The sequence below is a fragment of the Protopterus annectens genome, chromosome 5.part1, assembly GCF_019279795.1.
Source record: "Protopterus annectens isolate FY-2018-M chromosome 5.part1, PAN1.0, whole genome shotgun sequence".
In the NCBI taxonomy this organism is placed as follows: domain Eukaryota; kingdom Metazoa; phylum Chordata; order Ceratodontiformes; family Protopteridae; genus Protopterus; species Protopterus annectens.
The window spans coordinates 268,880,428-268,905,332 of NC_056736.1; the positions used below are offsets into that span (position 1 = coordinate 268,880,428).

At 38.9% G+C, this 24,905-nt stretch overlaps 1 protein-coding gene across 1 annotated transcript in view; it reads right to left on the reverse strand.

Annotated features, from left to right (window-relative positions):
• The window catches only part of LOC122803366 (sodium/potassium-transporting ATPase subunit alpha-1-like), a 577,066-nt gene that overhangs the window by 109,923 nt on the left and 442,238 nt on the right, over positions 1-24,905 (reverse strand). Inside the window, exon 18 of the mRNA XM_044072943.1 lies at positions 2,678-2,801. Coding sequence (XP_043928878.1) covers positions 2,678-2,801 — 124 coding nt within the window. The remainder of the gene's footprint in view (positions 1-2,677; positions 2,802-24,905) is intronic.

The following is a 24,905-nucleotide window of genomic DNA, read 5'->3' on the forward strand; positions in this document are numbered from 1 at the left end:
AGTCTTAATAGGAAGATGACATTGGTATATTGTAAGAAAGCATTGCAACACTGAGAGAAAGTGGTTGGTAGATTTCAATGCAGCAGTGTTCGCCATGTGGGTAGGAGGCAGATATTGGTGGAGTAAAATTAAGTAACATTTTTTTTAATAAGCTGTATCCTTAGCAAAGGGAATTTCTACACTGTCTATGTACCTGGCATTGAGCAGTTGTGCAACTCCAAGTGGGGATTGCAGTTAAATGTAGGTAGATGTTATGAGAAAATACAAGGCTATAGTTGGAGTTTAAAACCAACAGTTTGCAACTATGGAGTGCACTATGCCCTAATGCTATAAATTACACAGCTCAGCTACAGAAAACAGCTAATATAAATATATTTATTTCTATGCTTGGCATGAGGATATGCTCAGCAGACCAAATTTACATTCTCTCACAAGATAAAGTAGCACTAAGAGACATGTCTAAGCAGAGAATACTAATCACATTATGCAGTGAAATCAGTATATATCATCAACATAATAACTCGAGATATTGAATGAAAAATAAATGTTCACTTATCAAGTGTTTTAAGATACTGTGTTCAGGTCAAATGTTGTTTAAGTCATAGTTCAGGAGCAGCAGTAGCTTTGTTACACATCTCATAGCAGCAGCATGCAAAGAGAGCAATATAAAAAACATAGCTACAAAAAGTAGCTAGAAAGTACTTACTTTAATGGATGACTTGAGAGCACAGTCAGAATACCACCAAATTTACTTTGTTACTCAATATAAACCAATAGTATGCATTTGATCTAAACAAAGACACAGCAAGCAACCTGCATGTTGAAGAAAAAAAAATCTGTTCCCTGGTGTTTAACAGATAAGCCTCAGGATTTACAAAAAATCTACAGTTTGGTTTTAGAGAAACTTGAATTAAATGTTTAAGTCAGAGATTTTGATAATCTTATAGAAACAAGGTAGATTTTTTTGACATTTACTTCAGCTGTGATGTTGCAGCTTGGCTTGAATGACATTACAAGAATAAACAGTATTTTAAACTTAAGATCTTTAAATTATATGTTTCATTGCTGTTAAGTTGGTGTGTTTTGATTGCTTCATTTTGTATCATGTGATTTTGTGTGGCTTATTTAGCTTACTGAATTGTTACTGTCAATTTATTCTGAAGTTGTTTAATAAAATAAAAGAGAACAAACACACTAAACATTTTTCTCTCTGGTGTTTTTGGTGTGAAGTTCTTGTTTTTTACTGGTTTTGTTAATAGTTGCACCATAATCAGTTGCACCTTTTATTGGAGCATGTTTAATTTTTCCTTCTTTTTTCTCTAATATTGGATTGCATAGAACCAACGGAAACATTTACATGTCTGCTGTATTCTATAGGTGTTGACTTTTCCTGTTGTCTTGTGTGGTCTGACTTTTTAGTAAGCTTTTAATATATATTATTTGTATGTGCTTTATTGTTTAATAGGCATGTTGTCTTCATTATGGCATTATGTTTTGTTTGATTTCAGGCTTCCTACAGTTATAGATTGTCTTCATTATGGCATTATGTTTTGTTTGATTTCAGGTTTCTTACAGTTATAGATTGTCTTCATTATGGCATTATGTTTTGTTTGATTTCAGGTTTCCTACAGTTATAGATTGTCTTCATTATGGCATTATGTTTTGTTTGATTTCAGGTTTCCTACAGTTATAGATTGTCTTCATTATGGCATTATGTTTTGTTTGATTTCAGGTTTCCTACAGTTATAGATTGTCTTCATTATTGCATTATGTTTTGTATGATTTCAGGTTTCCTACAGTTATAGATTGTCTTCATTATGGCATTATGTTTTGTTTGATTTCAGGTTTCCTACAGTTATATATTTCTGCTGTTTGTGCTGTTGTTGTGCTGTAGTGTGCTTTGTTATGTTCTGAATCATTACAGCAATATGAGAAGCTGCTATAGTGTTTGCTATAAGTATTGCTTATAAGCAATATTCCTCACTGCTTTAGGACCTGCCATAGTGTGGGTGCCATCCAAATGTCCATCTTCTAACACCATTCATCATTAACACTATAAACAACGCAGTTTTCAAAGCAGATGCATTCAATGAGATGGGCAGTTTTCTTAAACAAAATGTTTAAAAACTTTTTACTCTGTACAAATCAAACCTACTGAAATATGTTACTTTTGTCATGGTATTCTGGTAGAGATTCATGCTTAAAATGTACGTTTCTATAAAAATCTTTTATGGTACAAATTCAACCTTTTCCAGATGAATGGCACATGCAAAGATTACATAAAGCAGGTCCCATTTAAGTGATCGAAGTTTTAGAACTTCGAATTTCATATGGCGAAACCATATGATTGAAGTTTTAAAACTTTGAACACTTAAACAGAGATCCCCATACAGTGTGGAATGGGAATATTCCTGTTTCCTCGCTGTAGTGTGATCTCAGGGTTGGTATATTTTAATAGGGGATGTGAGGGGTGCAGGGGGGCTTGCCCCCCTGCATAAATGTGTCTTAATTTGTTTTTTTTTTTGAATGTTAGAAGTTTCAAAACTTCAATCATGTGGTCCCAGCCTTATGAAATTCAAAGTTTTGAAATTTTGATCATTCAAAGTAGACCCCATAAAACATATGCTTTGACAAAATATCTGAATGTCTATGATACTGAAAAATAAACCAGTTTTACCAATTTGTCCATATGCCATACTGATCAGCCTTTCATTCACCAGTCTGTCTGCTTTGGAATCTCTGGGTTGTCGTTTCATGATGTCACTTTCAGCTTGTTCATAAGCCAGAGAGATTGCAGGAATCTAGTGGAAATAGAGGAATGGAAAATATGTAATGACCTGCAATTGTTCAACACATATTTTTTACCTGATTTATATATAATACACAAAACACTGAAAATTACACGATGACACCCAGCTAATGTATGCTTTTCTGTTTGGCAAACTTCTTGGAGTAATTTCTAGAGCATAACATTTGTGGTCCTCATTTACTGAATGTAACAATTCTATATTCAGAACCTCCTTATAACTCGGGGTAAACCAAATATGGTGGTATTCTGACTTTTTTCCCTAGAACAGTCCTCATTTGAGCTGTTGACTCCCACTGAAAAAAAAAAACCAGGAAAAACCAGAGCTGTGCTACTTTAATAGAAACATATTTCCTATTTCCTTCAGTCACTTGATGTATTTAGTATGATGCACAAATAAAAAATAAACACAAACTTCATCCTATAATCCTGAGTTTGATTCCTTTACTTTTCATCTGTCTACTGTTTGCATATGAGCAAGTTATTTAACAAAACTGCACACAGGACACAACTCAGAGGTCCCTTATGCCTCATAGAGTAATACTTCATAAATTATGTTTTGGTAGTATACAGCTTGTTGAATATGACTGACTTGACTACAGAAACCCCTGAGACTTCACCAGATAAGTAGCCTTTTCCTTATGATGCTGCAACCTCAGACTGGATTATATTAGACAGGGTTGTGCAATCTCCATTAAATAGATAGTGTGGGGTCATGTATCCAATTTTGCATTATTCAACAACAAAAAAAAAAAAAAACAAGATTACACTGCCAACACCATCAGTGTATAGTAACTGGATAATAAAACAAATAACTCACCAAAAGAGAAACACAGCCAAGATATAGTGGAGTACTTCTGTTTGTTTATTACAAGACTTCTGCAGAGCAAACGATGAATCATGCAGACTTAAAAACTCATGCTCATAGATCATGTTATATGACAACCAACCACAGTAAAGTTTGCAATAAATTACAATATTTACAAAAATGTAACAGAGCATCCTTCATTTTCTGTATACTCTTGATATTTACGGAATCAATGATTCCATGTCTATTTGCTGTTAAGCATAGTTTCTGTAGATCAATATGTTTGTATACACTTTTAAGACGTTATCCAAGGGCTTGCACTAGAGTATAAATACTGAGCATGTAAGAGCCTGACTGCCATTTTGTAGTTAGCTGTTGAGAAATGAACATGTAGGTATGTAAGCTCTGTTTGTTACTTAGTTCATTTGTATTTAATGATACTGCTATGCATCCTGATGTTTGTATATATTAAAGCATCTGAATGAAACCCCAAGCCTTCTTATTATTTGTAACAGAGATGAACAAGCGAAATGGTGACAGAAGTGACATATCCAAAAGGGCATGATATCAGAAACAACATATCTAAGGGGCCTGCAGTCAGAACTGGCATACTACTGGGGCATGAAGTTTAAAACAGTTTGGCGAAAATTATTTCAGGCACTTATCCAGATGTTGGTGGAATATACAGCAGTGGACCATCCCAAAAGTGTGCATCCTTCGTAAAACAGGTGAGAAACTAATTTTAGGTATAAATCTTGTTCAGCACTATTTTGTATTTGCATAATATCAAACGAGGCATACAGAATGCTCTAAATAATTTTTGCATAAACAAATATGTACGATATTGATAAAAATATTCAAATTACTACAGAAAATGTTTGCTATAAAGTCTGATTGCATAAAATTAATAAAATAAAGGGAAACAACCGCATGTTTTGTAAAGTATATGTATATTCATATTAAGCAAAGATATCCAAGTTTTCAGAGGTGTATAAAGTGTTTGCATGTTTGTGCAGTGTTACAGTAAATGTATTTCTCAAAGTATAGCTATTACAAGGCATATTTCACAAAGTACAGCCATTACAGAGCATATTTCACAAAGTAAAGTATTTCGAAGAGTTTATTTGCATTTGAATGTTGCTATAAGCTCACAGCACAGTTTGTTCGTACATAATTACAAGGGCCATATTTTCAGTGCGTTTGTATATACTTTGTGAGCACGGCAGATGGATTTTGAAAGCCCAGTGCACTTGTGATTGACAGCAATATTGCTGAGAATTGAATAGTGTTTGAGCAAGAGTATGGCATTTTCATACAAGCTGCATTTTCTGATAAAGGTGACTGTACAAAGGCATTTATTCTACTTAATTTAGCTGGATCAGAAGCCATAGAAAGGGAGCACTCATTTATGTACGTACCTGCTATTTATGCTGGAGAGGGGGAAAAATGTTATATTTTTGTACCATCTGACTCAAGGGAGGACCCAGACTGCTTAAAGCATAAATTTAGAGAAACGTGTAACCCACAGATGGATGTTACAATGAAAAGGCACTTACTTATTTTACACAAGGGATCAAAAGCCTGATGAAACTTTTGCAGTATATATAACTGACCTGAGAAATAAAGCTAAAATGTGCAGATTTGGTGACTTAAGGGATGAGTTGATAAAAGACAGACGTGTGTGGTATAAAGGATGATGCTGTGAGAAAGATTTTGCTTTGTGACCGTGATTTAACTTTGAAAAAGGCCACTGAGATTTGTCAGATATATGAGCTCACAGAAAAGCACACAGATATGCTTACAAATGAGAGCAGCTCTAGAAGGCACAGTGATAAAGCTCATGTTGATAGGCCCAAACACATGACAGCTGTAACCCCTGCAGCACTCACTAGTAAACTCCAGAACTTTCTATCACATTCCAGACTTCACACAGTCTCAGTGAAGCATGACTGAATCAGCAAAATCAAAAGGATTCATGGTTGCCACCACTCTTTCTGTATCAAATTTCATTGTCAGCTGTCATAATTGCGGCAGTAATCATGAATCTAAAAGGGAAAAGTGTTTAGCTTTTGGTCAACAATGCCACAAATGTAATAAATGGAATCACTTCAAAAGATTTTGTAATTCAAAAGGCCCACACTCTTTTAGTAAAAGGGAACGTTTTAAGAAATGAGTTGATCAGTTAGACAGTGACAAGCCTACTCTTTATGTTGATGGTGTGTCAGTGCTTCATGAAATGGTCAATGCAGCTTAAGGGGCAAGAATGAAGTATTTTGTACTGTTCAGATAAATGGCAAACCCACAGAGCTCAAAGCTGATACAGGCTCTAAGTGCAATGTTATGCCTGCAGAAACATTTGCCAGAGTATGTAAAGGCGAAAGGCTTGAATTGGCAAGGTGTGCAAAGCTTGTTGCTTATGGAGGTTAAGGGATTGGACCGGAGGTTCAGCAGTGCTTTCATGTTACTCTGCAGGAAGAAGCTACGACTTATTATTTTATGTGGTCAAGAGGCACTTTCAGTCATTATTAGGGCTCAAAGGCTCTTTGAAAATGGGACTGATTTAATTTAATAAGGAAGTCCATCATGTTAGCTTAAAGACCACTATTTTAATTTTGCCCAGCACATTTTTTTCTATCTATGCTGATCTTTTCGAAAACAAATTATGCAAACTTCTAGCTGTGTAGTTCATGAAGTTAGACCCAGAGGTCAGTAAAGTTATCAGGCCAGGATATAAAGTTTCAATAGCCATGTAGGACAGAGTCAAAGCCCAGTTAGATAAAATGGTGTGACAAGGTGTAATTTGTCGAGTGGAAACTCCAAATGAATGGGTATCTTCCATGGTGGTAGCTCATACGAAAAGCTCAGATGACATTAGAATATGTATTGATCCACGAGAGTTGAACAAAGTGCTAAAAAGACTTCATCATCCAATGTGTACAGTCGAAGAAGTCATAGCCTTGATATCAAATGCCACTATTTTTTCTGTTTTAGATGCAAAGAGTTCATTTTGGCAAATTCAGCTTGACAAGAAATCCTCAATGCTCACTACATTCAGTACTCTGTTTGGTAGGTACAGATTTTTGAGAATGCCATCTGGGATAAATTCTGCAAGTGGCATCTTTCAGTCTGCAATTGAGCAAATTTTATCTGGGTATCCTTGTGCTGTTATAGTAGACAACATACTGGTAGGAGGTCGTGATGAAACAGAATATTTCAGAAATCTCAAAAAATTTCTAGAAAGGCACGTCAAGTGAATCTTAAGCTCAATGCACAGAAATACAAATTCAGGCTACAAGAAGTTCCATATGTTGGTCATTTATTTACAACTATGGACTACAACCAGATCCTAACAAACAGCCATACTCGAGATGCCAGGTCCAGACAATGTTCAAGCCCTGCAATGTTTTCTTGGCATGGTCAACTACCTAGGCAAGTTCATTCCAGACTTGAGACAGCTTTCAGTGCCACTCAGAGAGATGACACGTAAATATATATCCTGGTCTTGGTCAGAGCAACACCAAAGAGCATTTGATGTCCTGAAATTGAGAATTACCAGTCTGCTGATGCTCAGATACATTGATGTTCACAAACCAGTTACACTTTCCTGTGATGCTTCAAAATTTGGACTTGGTGCAGTTATTCTACAAGAGGATCAACATGTTGCCTATGTATCTAGAACTCTTACCCAAACTGAGGCAATCGTGTTTGCATGTTCAAAGTTCCATGATTATGTTTATGGTAGACCTATCCAGATCAAAACAGATCACCAACTACTAGTCACAATCCTGAGTAAGCCAATGCATTCAGCTCCAGCCAGACTGCAAAGTATGATGCTGAGACTGCAAAAGTATAATTTTAGTCTTGTCTACAAGAAAGGCAAACTTCTTTATCTTGCTGATACTTTATCCAGTTCACCCAGAAATACCACTGAACAGAATGACAATCAAGGTTCTCAACTGACTGATGATTTTGAAGCTATGGAAGTGAGAAATTTTTCTTCCACACATCTTGATGAGCTGACAGAACACACAGCCACAGATCCAATTTTACAAAGGCTCAACCACTTTATCAGTCAAGGATGGCTGTCAAAACAATCTAGTTTACCTCAAGAAGTGCAACCTTATTTTCCATACAGAAATGAGAGTTTGTCTGACAAAGGTATCATTATGAAAGGTTCAAAAGTAATTGTTCCAAATTCCTTGCAATCTGAGTACATTACTATCTTGCATCGTGGTCACCCAGGAACAGAATCTACCAAAAGAAGGGCAAGAGACATAGTATTTTGGCCTTCTATGTCATAAGACATTGAGAGTGCACTTTATTCTTGTTCAGTATGTAATAGTCCAAAGCCTCATCAACAGAAAGAACCACTTCAGCTTAACCAGATTCTGGAACTACTTTGGTCAACAGTAGACACTGATATCTTCAAGTGGAATGGTCAGCATTATTTGGTGTTAGTAGACTCCTACTCCAGCTGGTTCAAGATTGACTTACTTCCTAACCTAGCATCTAGTACTGTCATTATTAAGATGAAATGTCATTTTGCTGTTCATGGTAGTCCGTACAAAGTTATTTCAGACAATGGCATGCAGTTTACAAGCCAACAGTTCAAAAGATTTGCTGAAGAATGGGACTTTACTCATTCACAAGTAGTCCAGAGTACTGCAGTCAAATGGCTTGGCAGAATGCACAGTTACTTGAGAAGTTAAAATGAGACAATACTGATGTTTTCCTGAATCTCTTGAATCTCAGAAATGTTCCTCGAGATAAACATCTTGGTTTACCTGCTCAGAGACTTCTGTCGAGACAAACCAGAACCACACTGCCATTCAGTAGTCAATTGTTGGTTCCAGGTATCAGACACAATAGATCAGTGAAAGCCAATCTGTTGACGAAGTCCCTATCTAAGAAGTCGTACTATGATAAGGCCAGTAAACCACTCAATCCATTACGAGAGGGGGAAGTGATAAGGATGCAAACGTCTAAAGGTTATGATCGGATTTGTATTATGAAAAATATTGGTCCAGACCCAAGATTATGTTATAGAATCAGAAGGAGTAACTTTTAGGTGGAATTGGAAGCATTTTAGACTGGTATCCGAGCCTATACCACAGCAAATAGCCTATGAGAAAGACTCTTTATCTCAGAGTGAGATATTCAGTGCTCCAATTCCAGAGGAAGTTCCAGAGGACATTCCTGTTCCTATGATGAATCAAGACATTCCTGATACAAGTTGTGCACCACAGACTGTCCCTGTTACTAAATCTAGTCCCAACTGTTATGTCACAAGATATGGTCGAATCTCTAAACCCTGTAGCAGATATCAAGCAACTTGGACATGAACATTGTATTTTATTTCAGAAGTACATAGTAATGTATGCTTAACTCAAATGTTATTTTGCATGAAGGGCATTCTTTTAAGAAGGAGGATGTAGATCAATATATATGTATATAACTTTAAGAAGCTTTCCAAGGGCTTGCACTAGAATATAAATACTGAGCATGTGTGAGCCTGACTGCCATTTTGTAGTTAGTTGTCGAGATTTGTTAGATAGTATTTGTTAGTTAGTTCATTCGTATTTAATGATGCTGCTATCCATCCTGATGTGTTTGCATATATTAAAGCACCTGGACAAAACCCCAAGCTTTCTTATTTGTAACAGAGACGCACGAGCAACAGTTTCCAACAGAGTTTTTTAAGGATCATACAATGACTCATGGTCCAAAAAAACCCAGAAAAAACATTTTGAAATTACTGCAAAGTGCAGAATGTTTAAACAGAACATTTGCATTCTGTTTCTTCTTTATGGTGTACACATGTTCATATATCCTCTGTGCCAGCTTACAAGATGTTTTACCAACACTGAACATCTTGCAGCTGCCAAAACAGTCAAAATATATAACACATGTGGAATTACAAGTATAATGTGCTTTGGCTCCTAGAGACCTCTTTACAGTAGGAGCAGTAATGTATGGGTTGGCACTCATATATCTGCACATCCTGTGAAACCTGCAGATATATGGTCCTTTAAGTTTGATATTATGTCCCATGTGAACCTTAGGTCCTTCAAATATGTTTTTTAAAGCTAGCATTTTTCTTCTACATCAATTTAAGTGTTACCCCTATGTATTATTATTATTTATTTATTTGCATTTGTTAACCGGGAGATCTACTGGGCCAGGGTGAGCCCATTTTCAGTAGAGGCCTGGGGAGAAAAGCTCCAAAAAGCAAACAACATGATAAAGCTACAGAATCAAAATACAGAAATCAGGCAACGATGGTACAGAACACTACATTACAGAATAGATGATATACAATAAAACAGAAAATACTAGTTATACAGATGTTAGATTTTAAGTATGCAAGCCAAACAAGAATACAGTGATGACACGGGGTAATAGTGAATGTGTGAACAATACACTATTGCAGTTTTGCAGTAGAGAGGGAAAGCAGGCAAGCAAAAACTGAGGGTAATGCTACTCAATGCTAGAAGTCTAAATCTCAAAATTCACTCACTTTACCAGGCTATAACTCATACCACACTTTTCGGCCATCTTACCTGGACCAGAACACAAAAGGCGGAGGTGTGTCCATATTCATTAAGGATATCCACACCTCCAGGCTAGTTGCGCAGCATAATGCATCCAAGGTTATCCAAGTGCAACTAACTCTGGGAAAAACTGCAATCTAAATTGCAGCTTGCTACAGATCCCCCACCATGCCCCAGGATTCCAACTCCTCTTTCCTTGATATACTGGAAAATATTAGGATTCAACCAAACACCCTAATAATGGGTGATTTCAACTACCACATCATTAACTGTATGTACCAACTCCTTCATTCAACGCTTTCTGAAATTCATAACTTCCAATGCCCTGGATCAACTTATCCACACCCCCAACAGGGGCAACAATATCCTAGACCTAGTCATTACCAAGATGATTGACCGGTGTTCCACACCTGCAATCAACTCCAAATTGGTCAGATCCGGCCATAAGCTAATCACCCTAGATATCTGCATCTCACCCACGCCCACCATTAAGTAAACCACGGTAAAAAATTTCTCCAGTCAACTTCATGTTTGTTAAGACAGAAATGGCGAACTTTATGACACCCATGCAGATGGACAATACAGTTACAACTGCTGAATCCTACACAAATGCACTCTATAAGCACTTACACGAGTGCATGGATCGTGCCATCCCAAACAGAACCAAGACGCTATCCTCCAAAAAAGGAAGCCAGTCTGGTGGTCCCCTGCCATAAACAAACTCTACAACAGAAGGAAGAAATTGTTGCAAACGAGAGTAAAATCCCATGACTGGAGCAGCTGCCTGGTCAGCCTCAGTAAGAAGCTGAGATCCCTTATAAGAGCTTCCAAAGCTAGTTACGAAAACAAAATTGCCACTGATTCTAAGGGCAACCACAAAGCATTCTATAGCTATGTCAAGAATCTCAATGGCAACACCCAGATCTGGTCTGAGTTACAGCACAATGGCATGGAAATTACAGAACCAACTGATATTGCCAACATCCAGGCAAATAGGTTCACTGCTAACGTTACCCCCTCTCACGCTCTAAAGGGCCCATATCTATACAGGAAAAAAGCAGAGTCCCTGTAATCACATCTATGCAGGTAAAAGCTACACTCTCTAAAACCAAAAACACAGCATCCATGGGACCGGACAACATCCCAGGCTGCATTTTACATGAACTTCAGAATGAACTGGCTCCCCACCTAAGCACCACGTTCAATCACAGTCTCATGTCAGTCTTTGTGCCCACTAAATGGCACACAGCAACAGTTATCCCACTCCACAAAGGGGGAGCCACCACTGATCCTGGGAACTATCGCCCTATTAGCCTGACAAGCCTGGTCTGCAAGGCCATGGAATTTATCATCATGGAACTCATAAACAAAGACATTGGTAACCTCCAAACTCTGGACCCCACCCAGTTTGGGTTTGTGAAAGGCCTCATGCCTTCTGAACCTGATCAACTTCTTTGAGGCAGTCACCAAAGCCGTAGATGAGGGTAAGGTGGTTCACACAGCCTATCTTGACCTCGCCAAGGCTTTCAACACCATCCCCCATTCTGGAATTATAGCTAAACTCAGTAAACTATGTATAAATCCCTACATCATGAGATGGGTTGTCAACTGGCTCACTGACAGAATCCACACTGTAAAAGTTGCAGACTCCAAATCTGACTTCAAACCAGTAACACGTGGAGTACACAGGGTTCAGTCCTGGGACCTCTTCTGTTTGGTATCTACTTCTCTGAAGTATAGGCTAACACAGAAGTCCTCTGGCTAACGAAGTTCACAGATGAAAGCAAACTAGGAGCCATAGCTGAGTCCCCAAATGATATGGACATCCTACAGAAGGACCTCACTGAGACAGATGCCTGGTGTCAGAGGCATGGCCTCAAGCTCAGTGCCAAACAGTGCATTGTCATCCCCTTTGGTACAAACTCTGTACCTATGAACTACCACATAAACGGCAGTCTACTTAATGCCAAATGTGTGATAAGAGACCTTGGGACCCAGGTGGACAGTAGTCTCTCCTTTGATAATCACATCACCACAGTAGTCAGGAAATCCTTTTATGTGGCACATCTCATCACAAAAGGGTTCTCTTCCAGGAAAAAAGAGGTCATTGTTCCCCTCTACTCTGCACTCATTCGATCCATTATAGAGTACAACTCCCCTTTTGGAATGTACCTCACAAGACATCTGCAGCAGCTGGAAAGGCCACAAATACCTCACAAAGAGGATTACTGGCCTCAAACAGATGCCCTATACTGACCGTCTCAAAAAATCCAGCTTTACTCTGTAGCATATCGCCTACTCCGAGGAGATATCTGCCTAACATATAAAGCTATGTTAAACCCAGAGCTGTTGGACATGCTACACCTTAAGAAATTCCAGTCCCTCCCAGCTACACACTCTAGGGACCTAAACCTTGTTACCACAATAAATAGGACATGCTAGAGGGATATATTCCTGTCCCAGAGACGTCCTATACTCTGGAACAAGCTACCCATCTATGTCAAGCAAAGTTCCTCATTAACACTCTTCAAGAAAAATCTTGATGAGTGGATGGGAAATAGGAAATACACCCCGGGATCACTTCTGTGGCTCTGCTCAACAGGGGCACAGGAAATTAACTTTCTTGGGTGGCGTAAGCCAGGGAACCTTGTTGGTTAGGCTTACTTAGACCCTTGGGCCAATAGCCTAGTACCTACTTATGAACCTATGAACCTATAAGATGGAGAGCAGCAGATTAAAGATTCTGAAAGTAAGGTATAGCTTTAGAGCTATTGCTATATAGGCATCAAGACTGAATAGTAGATATGGTAGGTAACTGATGTAGTAAATTATGTGTTGCTGGGTGGCACATTTTGGACTTAGTAAGCTGGAAGCACTGAATGTATAAATGAGGAGTATGAGATGTGAGATGGGGAGGAAAAGTAGGAAGGCTAGGAATATTGTTTTTTTTTTTTATAGTCAGTGCTGGTACATATACACAGCCAATGGGACAACAGGTGTTGTTTCAGCGAAGTCTTAAAGCATTCATCCTGACTGTCTTTTAGGATATTCCAGCTGTTAATGGAAACCTGTTTATTAGCTACAGTGTTTACAGCGAATTGTAGTACAAATGCACTATCAAAACCTGAGTTTGCAGAACAATTCCTAGGGACACGATTGCCCATCTTCTACCCTCCACAATTTCTTTAAAGATGATATATATTTTTGACTATTCTACCCTTTATCTGTAAGCATAGATTGTAGAATTCTAAGTCTCTGAATAAACTGTTTTCCTAAAGATGTCAGTCTGGAAATCTGGAAAGCATGTCCTTTAATCACATTGTCTATAATGAAGTTAGGGTGTCAGTGGATCCATGTACATAAGCATTTCTGAAAGTGAGTTTTCTATAAATGTTTGAGCTTACACTGCCATCAATGAAATCTACATTTAAGCTGACATCTAGAAAGTTAGTACATATATTGGACCCGTAAAGGAAAGAAAAGTGGTAGCGTTATTCATGAAAATCAAGGAATTCCTGGAGCCTTTCATCTGAGTCCTACAACATTAAAAGAGCATCATCTATAGGATCTGACCAAGTCCCAGAATGGGCCACAATATACAGCTTACAATTCCTAGTTTGGCATGCCCAGGTTAGTAACTGCGGGGGACAACAGCTGCCCCCATGGTGGACCCATTGATTTGCCTATAGTACTTTTCACTGAAGATGAAAATATGATTTTTAAAAAATGATACCCAACTCACAAATAACTCCCCCCAGCACCACCTTACTCATATGTGCTAACCCTAACCGTGACCCTAGCCCTATCCCTGCCTCAACCCTAATCTTGCACATTATATTACTAAAATGTTTTTCCCTAAAAGTACCACTACTGAAGACAAAAGGACACAGAACACACACGTACAATACAAAACATGCACAACACTAAATCTATCCCCTTTCCTAACCCTTAATCTAACCCTAACCTGGAAATATTTGTACATAAACACCAACTGCTATAATACTATCTTGCACATCTTCACAACCACCAGTTTTATAATCAAGTATTAATTTTCTGGTATAATCAGACTTACTAAGACTATATGAAACTAAATTCAACCATATCTGATTCAGGTGAATATATGTGCCTTCTGAGTAATCCCAGTTTTGTAGCTTTTAGGTGAGGTATCTGTCAGTCTGGATACTGGTTTTTCTTAGTATTATTTTAAGTGCCCCAAACAGCTTTCATACTGGATCTCAAAGTTTGCCCCTGTTCTTATGCAAATGTACATGTTTCTAGATATTTACTGGGATTTTTATGCTCCTTTTTAACATGGATTTCTGCTATACCTGACTTAATTTTGTGCTTATATTTAATTCCTACTGCTTTAGGATCTTTAAATCCTAACTGTATTGCTTGTGTTTTCAGTTTCTGAGTCATAGCTATCAAATTGGTCATTTTCCTCATTTACAGTTTGTTTGAGTTTATGAATTTTAGCTTTTCCCATAGCTCTCAACCTCTTAGCACAAAAAATCTGGACAAAGCCCCAAAAATAGACACATTTTAAATATCGGGTGGGAGGATGGCATAATGGGGTGGGAGGATGGCATAATGGTTAAGGTGTTTACCTTACAGACACAATGTGCAGGGTTTGATCCTCACATGGGGTAACTGGCTAGGCTTAAAATGGCTCACAAGGGCAGTTAGCCTAGTACTAATCTATGAACCTATTAAACCATATATTGTTCTTATAAACTTGGAAAGTTGCTAGAATAAAAAGTCTTGTATTACAATGCATTTTATGAAGTTATTAAGCCTGAAACTCATATGCGTGTCATTATTTAGTGAAGTCAATCCTCACTGATCTGCCACACAGATTCAGAAAACCACAGATATTATGAGGAACAGACCAAAAATGTGTGGCGAAAATCTTGACATTCTTTGAAAATCTGGACAGTTGAGAGGTATGGCTTTTCTGACTTAAAGCTTAATTGGATGAACATTATTACCCACATCAGTCAGACCTATTTTGCACTTCACTAGTCCGTTACTGTTTGTTTTTGTTTTTATCAATCTTTCATGTCAAACCTAGTCTTTATTATAAGCCTTAGTACTAGTCCTTGGTATTCTATTATGATAGGATCACTCTTCTGTTTCTCTACTTCTTTATAGCCTTTGATATCCTTCATCTAATATTTCAGATTTGTAAGCATTTCATAACTTGTGCAAACATAGTGGCAGATGCCACATTTGGCCTTTGTGATCACTCCTGTGTATGCACCCACAGTGGTCACTTAAACTTTTAATCTCTACACCACTAGGGTGAAATAACCTGCCTGGGTACATTCTTCCGGGCTACACCCAGTGTTCCAGTTTGTTACCTGTAGTTGGTAAGTGGAACCTGTCCTTCCATGGCTGTAATTACCACACTGTATTCTAAAGCAAATACAATCTGCAATGAGTGTGAGATTATTGTTGAGTTGCTGCATGAAGTAGGCCTTGTTTTCATATTGCATGACATGGTTTGGTAACAACTTTGACCCTCATCTTGCTGCTCTGGTCCCACCAAGTATGTTTGATCTTTATTGTCCAAGATGGGTGGTGATTAGGGGTGGGGCTCTTAATTGGGTTAAGTTAGAGCTTCAGCTGCCTCAGGATGCCATGATATCATCTCATCAGAACATTTCCTAGTTGTAGGAGTGAACAGTAAGATTCTTCTTATCTACCTTCTGGCATAATGGTTAACATCTTAACCTCACAGATACAAAGTAGAGGGTTGGATTCTGACCTCTGGTTACTGCCTAGGCTTGTAATGGTCTGCAAACCGATAGCCTAGTATTTGCCTATGAAAATACCCAGCTGTGAGATGCTTTTCATACAGGAATGCATCAACTTCTTCATGCTGTAAAACCAGAACCATGTGGTTCTTGATAACTTCATCATATGGGTTGATGATTCATCATTGGCTCTTACATTAGAATTCCTCTTTATTATGAAGAGGTTTGGGTTTGCTTATGTTATTACCTCTGCTATTCATACATTAAGACTTCATGTTAATTTGATATTGCTTCTACACTTAAATACCACAGACGTGGTGGTAGAGCTGGTCTTGTGTTCTGACCACTTCCTAATCCACTTTTTGCTCTTGAGTTAACCCATTTAAATTCCTCGACCTTGAACTACATGTGTATGGCAAGATATCTAACATAACCATGCTTACATTTGCTTCTGCTCCTTTCAGCTTCTTTTGGAAGATAGTATGAACAGCCAGTATGTCTGGCTGGCTGTAACATCCACAGTGCTTGGCTAGACTGACCCAGGCTGTGGATTAAGGCACATGAGCCATGGTTTGACCTTCAGCTGTACTCCTTGTGGCAGAAAGGATTGAGACTGTGATATCACTGGGATCATGAGAGCCTTGGAGCAGCAGACTTGATCTGGATGAGGATTGTACTCTTAATCAGATGTCAAAACACCATTCCTGTCTAGGAAGAAGTCAGTTGTGCTTAATGACTTGGCGTTCTTCTTCTGAGTTGTGGGAAGCCTAATGCAGCCCAGCCTATCTATTCCCATGGAAGACCTTTTCATCACATCCGTGTCAAGTTACTGTCTAGTTCTTTGATGTTAAGGCTGCTGGTATAAGATGAGCATTTCCTCCAGGTAACTCCATGGGTATTTCTCTGGTTACTAGTGAAGTTTGCTCTTCTTGTTCGATATCCATGTTCAGCATTCCTGACTATGATTCATTTTTTACTGTGATTATGAATTTGCATCTCTGTGGGCTAGATCCTTGCCCTTCCAGTCTGGTTGTTGCCAGCCTATATGTCCTGTGTACAGTTAATTATCAAATATTGGTGTCATCTCTGACCACTGGGGCTTTTCCTGTTGTACTGAAGCAGGGTTTTGTTACCTTGGAATTTAAGAAGTTATCTCTGATCCCCAGCATTTTTGATCATTCTAAAAGTCCAGGAGGTTATCAAAAGAAAGACAGCATGCAGGATGAAGTTAGAGGTAGAAGAGATAGACAATGCTAATAAGGAATACTGGGTGGGAAACAAAATAGTCTAAATGAGTAGTTGCAAAGGCAAAGAACAAGGCATCAGAAATCCTCTATCAGCTTTTGAAAAGTGAGTCAGCAGATGGCACAAATAAGCTTTATTAGGCTACAAGACAGGAACAAAAAGACAAAGAAGACAATCAGCAGATGCAATTCATAAAGGACATCCACAGCAATCTGATCACCAGTTCAAACAGCATTATGGGCACAGGGAAGGATTACTTCAAAAACTTCTGAATATAGAAAACCTCAAAGAAACTGTACTCTGCTATACACAGTCTACAAAAACACAGGAAGGAGACCTCACACCAATCCAGAACAGGTACACTAAGGAAAACACAATCAAGGAAAGCTGCTGAGATAAGGCACAGCAGGTAAGATCAGGATGTTGGGTGTGCTAGGGAAGAGAATGTATCTGTGGGTAATAAACATGACGGAAAGAGACAGAAAGATCCCAAATAACTGGAAAATAAGCATTCTAGTGCCAATGTATAAGAACTAAAGGGATATTCATGATTGTGAACAATACAGATGTATCAAATGCCTGTCACGTTGCATGAGAGTGTTAGTGAAGTGACATTAATGGATATGTCGACTAGTATAAAGTAAGAAGGTGGGTGAGAAGTGCAAATTCAGATCATAAGAACAACAGAAGTGACTCCACAATGACAGTGAAATAGCAGAGTAGAAGCTGGAGGTGAAGAACAGTCTAAATGAGCATTCCTAAGCATGGGGAAAATATATGACAGAGTCCCAAGAAAGCTGATGGTGGCTGTCTTGTAATGATGTGAAGTCCTAGAAACATTGGTGGCATTAATGGATGCTATATATAGTGATTCAGTGACAGAAATGCAGTGCTCAGACTCAACCATAAGTGTAATTCAGATTTGTTTAAATAATCCTAATTTTATTTAGATATTTAGTTTATTAAAAAAGGAAACCTGGTTTATAGTTGCTTAGGAGACTCTTCATCCACATGGCCTAAAGAAAGAGCTTATGAAATATTTGTTAGAAAAAATAATATAATTGTAGAGAACATATTTGATTAATCGTTTACATTTTGTGTAGGCAATGACTTTAGTTTTAAACCATTTTTCTCTCTGTCTGTATTTTTGTTTTCTTGTTGAGTAGTAAAGTGATCAATCATTTGTACTGGAGAATTTATACTATTTATGGATATATGAGGAGATTCTATGATTGTATTTTGAGACAATTAGAAGGTGATGCTAGTCCTTCTTTTGTAGCTTTAAATCAAGTGAGGTGTTTTTAGCTCAAGTTTGGGAAGACTTTAATGTCTTTGGTGGAACTGTGAAGAAAAGATTGTTACTCTCACTTTCTATCCCTTATACAATCTGAGTCCTGTTTATATGAAATAACTGCTGTGCCTTTATGCCGCTACATGGCAACTCAAATCATCAGTTAAGGAACTATAGACTCTCCAAAAGCCTATATTGAGAAATCTGGTATTGAATCATTCTGCTATATTGCTGCAGGTTTCCTGATTCAGATAGGTTCCTTGATTAAGGTGAGAGTCTGACAATAGCATCTTTTTAGGAGGGTCAATTATGACTTAAATATATAAAGAGATACACCTTGTTTTCAGGATTCTGTTCTTTTATAACATTTATTTGTATTGTTTTATACTTATTTGCTTTACTGACCATTTCATGAGCAGTGCGGTTTTATCTGGTATATTTCACTGGTTTTATGTAAAATGCCTGGGATGTCTTTACTGTAATTTGTTGAAGATCATACTCCTGTTGATCACTCTCACCAAACTCAAATGCCCAAAATAAATAAATAAATACATAAAATTGCCAAAATCACAAATGTAAATGTTTTTGGCATACTGCCAAGCCCCCATGCATATCCCCTTGACCTTATATGCACAAACTCCATGGTTGCACCAACTTGATGAAGGAAGAAATCAACAAATAATGGGTCACCACCACTGGCACATTTCACCAACAGTGATTTTCTATGGAAGCGATCAGAATGTCTGGCCTGGGCAACTGAAGATCGAGCAGTCAAACTTCACCCACCAGTAGGATAACCACCTAGGACTGGAATTTTAGGATTTAAATAAGTAAAACTGGTTTTCATTCTTCTACATTTATTTCAAACTGTTGTTTTCACCATGTCACCGTCATTGACACCTGCCATTATTGGCATGTCATTTTCTTATCTTTTCTTAACTTTTTTGCATTGACTTTGTTGCATAACTCAGGTATTTTGCCAATTCACTTAAAAAGACATTAAAAGAAGGAGTGGACTCAACACTGATCCCTGAGGTACCCCCAGACATCATTTGGTTTGGTACATGAATCTTGTTTCTTATTGCCTGGACAGTGTTTACCCATGATAGCATCCTAGGACATACTCCAAGTCTGTCTAATGTGTTACTACCTTGTCCTGTGTCAAATACCTTGTTACAATTTAATTAAAAAAATATTTCAAAATTAATACCAGATCATCAACTTTTCACAGTAAATAAATATTGGGAAAAAAAGTAGAACAGCCCAACTCACACAAATTCACTTTTTTTTCTGAAAGGACTTCTTTTACACCAAATAAGTTTCCCTTGTTCCTTCACAAACTATATTCATTGTAAACCTGATAATATTTGTATTTACTATTACTACCAAAATCATACAACCTATATATCATACTACAATTGAATGGGTAAATTGTCCAACAGTTTTAACATCACAGTACCTTGTTGTGTGGGGATACATCAGAAAATCCATCCCATTTTCTAATATAAATGAAACTCCTTACAAGCACATTTTCGGAAAGTAATTATGCAATATTAGTTCCCAGTGTGAATATATTTTCTCCTTCCTATTTATCTCCTTCATAGCACATTTTTTTTACTAAGCAAACATATATATGTTGTGTATATATACATTGGCCATGCATTTGATAATCATGTGCACCTTCTTATGAAATTTAATTGCTTTCCTGTTGTCAATACTTTGTGCTCTACCATTTTCACATAATGAAATCAACAGACTCTTTTTTGAGGTGTATTTTCATTCTTAACTTGCTACCCCATCTACTCCCCCATTAACGACTGTCCACAATCACTATCCTTCTTCCCAATGTTGTTAATTCTTTTCACTTCATCATATTTAATATTAGCACTGCATTGTTTAATCCTTGCTACTTCAAACTTTAATACAATCTTTCTGTCTCCTCCAGTGGAAGGTAATCATTAATTCTAATCCTTCTTTTCTTTTCTGTTACACTTTCTTCAACATAGTCTTTTTGTTCATTCACTCTTTCCCATGTCCCTTTCCATAAATCCTCCACTTCCACTCCTAGCTTTGCCTGTACCAGCTATTCATAGGTTCATAGGTTGGTGCTAGGCTATCGGCCCAAGGGCCTATACAAGCCTAGCCATAACAATTCCCTGGATATTTCTTCCCACAATATTTACTTCCCTGGACCCCTGTCTAGCAGGATGACTGACGTGATCCCTGGGGTGAATTTCCTATCTCCCATCCAATCATCAAGGTTCCTTTTGAAGAGGGCCAAGGAGACGCTCTGCTTGACATTTATGGGCAGTCTATTCCAGAGTATGGGGAGTCTCTGGGTCAGGAACCTATCCCTCCAGCATGTTTCCTTAACTTATTCATTGTCTTTACCTTTTCCTTCTCCCTCATTTCTCTAAACATTATACCACTCTGCCCTTCTCAGCCTTTAACCATCAATGTTTACTTATAACACCTTTCCTATAGCTACCTCCTAACATCTTTGCATTTTGGTCCTTTTTTTATTTGCCTCACTACCATACTGTGTACTAAGCAGTCCCTCTTTCCCAACCTTTGTCTTTCTTTCAACTTTTGGAAGTGACAGAAATTGTCTGCTGATTGATAGATGAATGAGATACAATCTGATAACCATCTGGATAAAGTCATTTTTGTTACTGCTAGACCGTTTCTATTTTCTGAAAATGAGACAAAAAGTTGGTCAGATTTTCTATGTTCTTTTGTTCTATGCAAATACAAGCATAATTGTCTATAAACATAAAGCTGGAGAAGCATGTACTCTGCTTTATTGCTATACTTGGGGAAGAAAACTGGTAGATCTATAGATTGCTTTAGACTGAACTCTGAACATACTTTCAGTAGAAAGGAAGGGTTTGTGCATAATGAAACCCTATCATTATGGAATACCATGTATGGAGGTTTGATAGATAAAGCTTGTAACTCTGAGACTCTTCTAGCTGAAGTGATTGCTACTAGAAACACAGTCTTCCAGGATAAAAAGTTTAAGCTACAGGATGATGCTGGTTCAAATGGCAGAAAGACTACATGGGAAAGAACAAAATTTAGATTCCATGGTGGAAGTGGTGGCTGTATGGATGGTCTTAGCAAGTTGGTGCCTCTCAGGAAAGCTTTGGAAAGTTTATGAAATGATATTCATTCCCTCCTTTCCAATATGAAAGTTTGAGATTGCTGCCAGCTGGACTTGAATAGTTGCTGCAGCTGCTCCCTCATTAAAAAGCTTAGCCAAAAATTCTAGAATGAATTGTAAGGGTGCTGAGTAAGGTTCGATGGAGGTTTGCGAAGCCCATATTGAAAATCTTTTCCATTTGCTACAATCAAGTTTCCTTGTAGACATCTTATAAAAAGAAATTAAGATGTGTCGGACTTCTGGAGTAAAGTTTTGTAGCCTGGCTATATTGGGAACTGGAGCAGCCATGCTGTCAATTTTAGGGAGTGAAGAGATGAATGGAGTGTCCCCACCGAGTGTGTCAGGAAGTACATCCCTTAGGGACTCCCCCAGAGGGGGGAATCAGGGCAAAGGAGCTGCTGCATTTTGTATTTGTGGCTGTGTTGAATAGGTCGCAGCAAGGCTGGCCCTATCTGTGAAATATCTTTTCCACTACTTCTTCCTTCAGGGACCACTCATGTGGCATCAGAATCGCTTAGTTTGTCCGCTATCATGTTGGATTTCCCTGGGATATGCGTTGCTATTAGAAAATCCTGGGAGGACATCACCCATTGCCATACTCTCAGGACCTCTCGACAAAGTGGATAAGATCTGGTCCCTCCTTGCTTGTTTATGTACCACACAAGTGACATATTGTCTGTTTGCATTGCAACTGTACCTATAGGAAGAGAGTCCTGTAATGCTTGCAACGTCATCAGCACTGCTCTCATCTCTTGTACATTTATGTGCAAATGAGCCTCGTGATCCTGCCAAGTGCCTTCGGTTGTTCTTCCCTGATAATGCCCCCCCACCCAAAATGTCCCCCCCACCCTATCTGAGAAGTCTCTGTGGTTACTGTGGCTATCGGAGTACGGGGGTAAATAGGTTGACCCATCGTTACTTGGTTGGATGGAAGCCACTAATGAAGGACATTCTTGAGGGTTTCTATCGGAATTATGAGGTGGGACATAGGCAGCACCTGCATGGACCATTGAGTGAAGAGCATCCACTGGAAGATTCTTACATGTAATCTTGCTAGAGGAATCACAAATATTGCTGCTGCCATTGTGCCCAGTACTTTTAAGACTGTTCTTGCTTGAACCTTGGTCTTGAAGAGGAGGTCCCGGATTTGAAGACGAAAAGTCTGAACCCTTATGGTAGCAGCTTGATTATCATGGTTTTTGTGTTTAATTCTGTGCCTATAAATATGATATGTTGTGATGGCAATAAGGCAGACTTTTAGTAATTTACCGAAACCTCTAACTGGACACATAGTTTCAGGGTACTGTCTCTTGCTTGGATAAGTAAGTGCTTGGTGGTGGTGGTTAGGAGCCAGTTGCCTAGGTACGGAAACACTTGGAATCCCAGATGCCTCAGGTATGCTGTAACTACTGCCATGCATTTGGAAAACACTCTGGGGGTTTAGTGAGGCCAAAGGGCAGAGCTCGAAATTGTAAATGACTGGCTCCCAGCGGAAAGCGCAGATGACTCCGGGATGGGCCTGTCCATTTTTATGTGGTAGCACACATCCTGGAGTTCTATAAAGCACATCCAATTGTCTTTCCCTAGAAAGGGAAGTATTGACTGCAAAGTGACCATCTGGAGCTTTGTCTTTTCCATAGACTTGTTGAGTTGGTTGAGATCCAATATAAGTCTCCAGTCCCCTGTCTTCTTTGGAACTAAAAAGTACCTTGAGTAAGTTCCGGATCCTATCTGGTCTGCAGGGACTGACTGGATGACGCTTTTTTGCAACAGCTTTTGAAATTTTGAAGCAGATTGCTCCCTGTGACTGGGTGCAACATCCAGGATTTTCTTGATCCTTGGAGGTGCATAGAAAAAGGGATTGAGTAGCTCTGGATATGATTCTTTGTACCCACTTGTCTTTCATTATGTCTAGCCAGGCTTGTGGGTACAGAGATAAATGACCCCTGACTTCCTCCAGAGGTGGACAGGTGGGCCTCCTTTCAGGAACACTGAAAGGGTTTACCAAAGAAAGATTCTCAGTCACTCTGGTTTTGCGGACTCCCTCTGCCATGTGGGCCGCATCTTCCATTATTACCTCCTCCTCTGCCCCTGGAGGAAGGTTCACCCTGTGTGTCATGAAAAGCTCTCTGGGATTTTTGTAACCACATTTTCCTTCCCTTTTGACCCTTGGGATAGGGTCTGGAAGGTATGGAAAAATGGACCCGGCAGAGAGAGTCTTTCCTTCTTGTTCACTCCAGGTAAGCGTTTCCTTGACTTTAGGCCCAAACAAGGACAAGCCATCAAATGGGGTATTGACAAAGGATGATTTGAAAGGTTCCACAAAATTGCACAAGCGCATCCAGTAATGTCTCCTAAGGGCAATTCCGGATCCTGCTGATCTGCTCGCTCCATCGGCTGCATAAGAGACAAGCCTCATGGATGAGTTAACCACTGAATTTAGGGTGACCAGCTGTGAAGATACCTTATCTGCTACCCCCACAGCTATTGTACCTTGTAGAACATCTCCAAGCTTTTTTAGGAGATCTCTCTGAAGTCTTGTAAAATGCATAAGGTAATTCAGGGACCTAAGAGTGAAGGCCGCTGAAGAAAACGTGCAGTTTCCATACCTGTCCATCGTCCACGACTCCTTATTTGGGGGATGGACAGATGTGGAAGTCTCAGATAGCTCCTTTTTTGTGGCCACTACCATCACCATAGCATCTACAGGGACTCCTTTGGTTAAAAAGGTTTTTTCATCTGGGGAGGTGATAAATTTGTTAGGCCTCTGAGGGACAGGTTCCACTGTATCTGGAGACTCCCATGCCTTTCGACAAACTAAGTCCATCAGTTCGTCGAAAGGCAGAGACACCCAGGTGGCTGAAGGTCGAGACCCAAAAGCCTTCAGGTACAGACTCATCAGAAGGGGAAATGGACTTCCAGCCACCTCTCTGTTTAAGGATTTCCAAGATGTCCACAAAGGAGATATCCTCAGAGGGTGACTGTGTAGACCCTTCTGACTCCTCTAGGTCCATCTCCAAAGTGAATGACTCATCTGGGGTGTCCACATGCTTCCTCTTACATAACCTCTTCTGAGGAACCTCTTCACGGGGGCATTCAGAGAGGTTTTGGAAGAGAGGATCTCACCCAATGGGGCATCCTGAGGCTTAGGGTCTCTCCGTTGTTGAGTGATTATATGAGTAGAGATAGATACTGGTGCTCTTGGGGACGCAACACTTGGATGCAACAGTGATGATATCTGTGGGGACAAGGATCTCCTCATAGCTGCAGAGGCCCCCCCCTCCC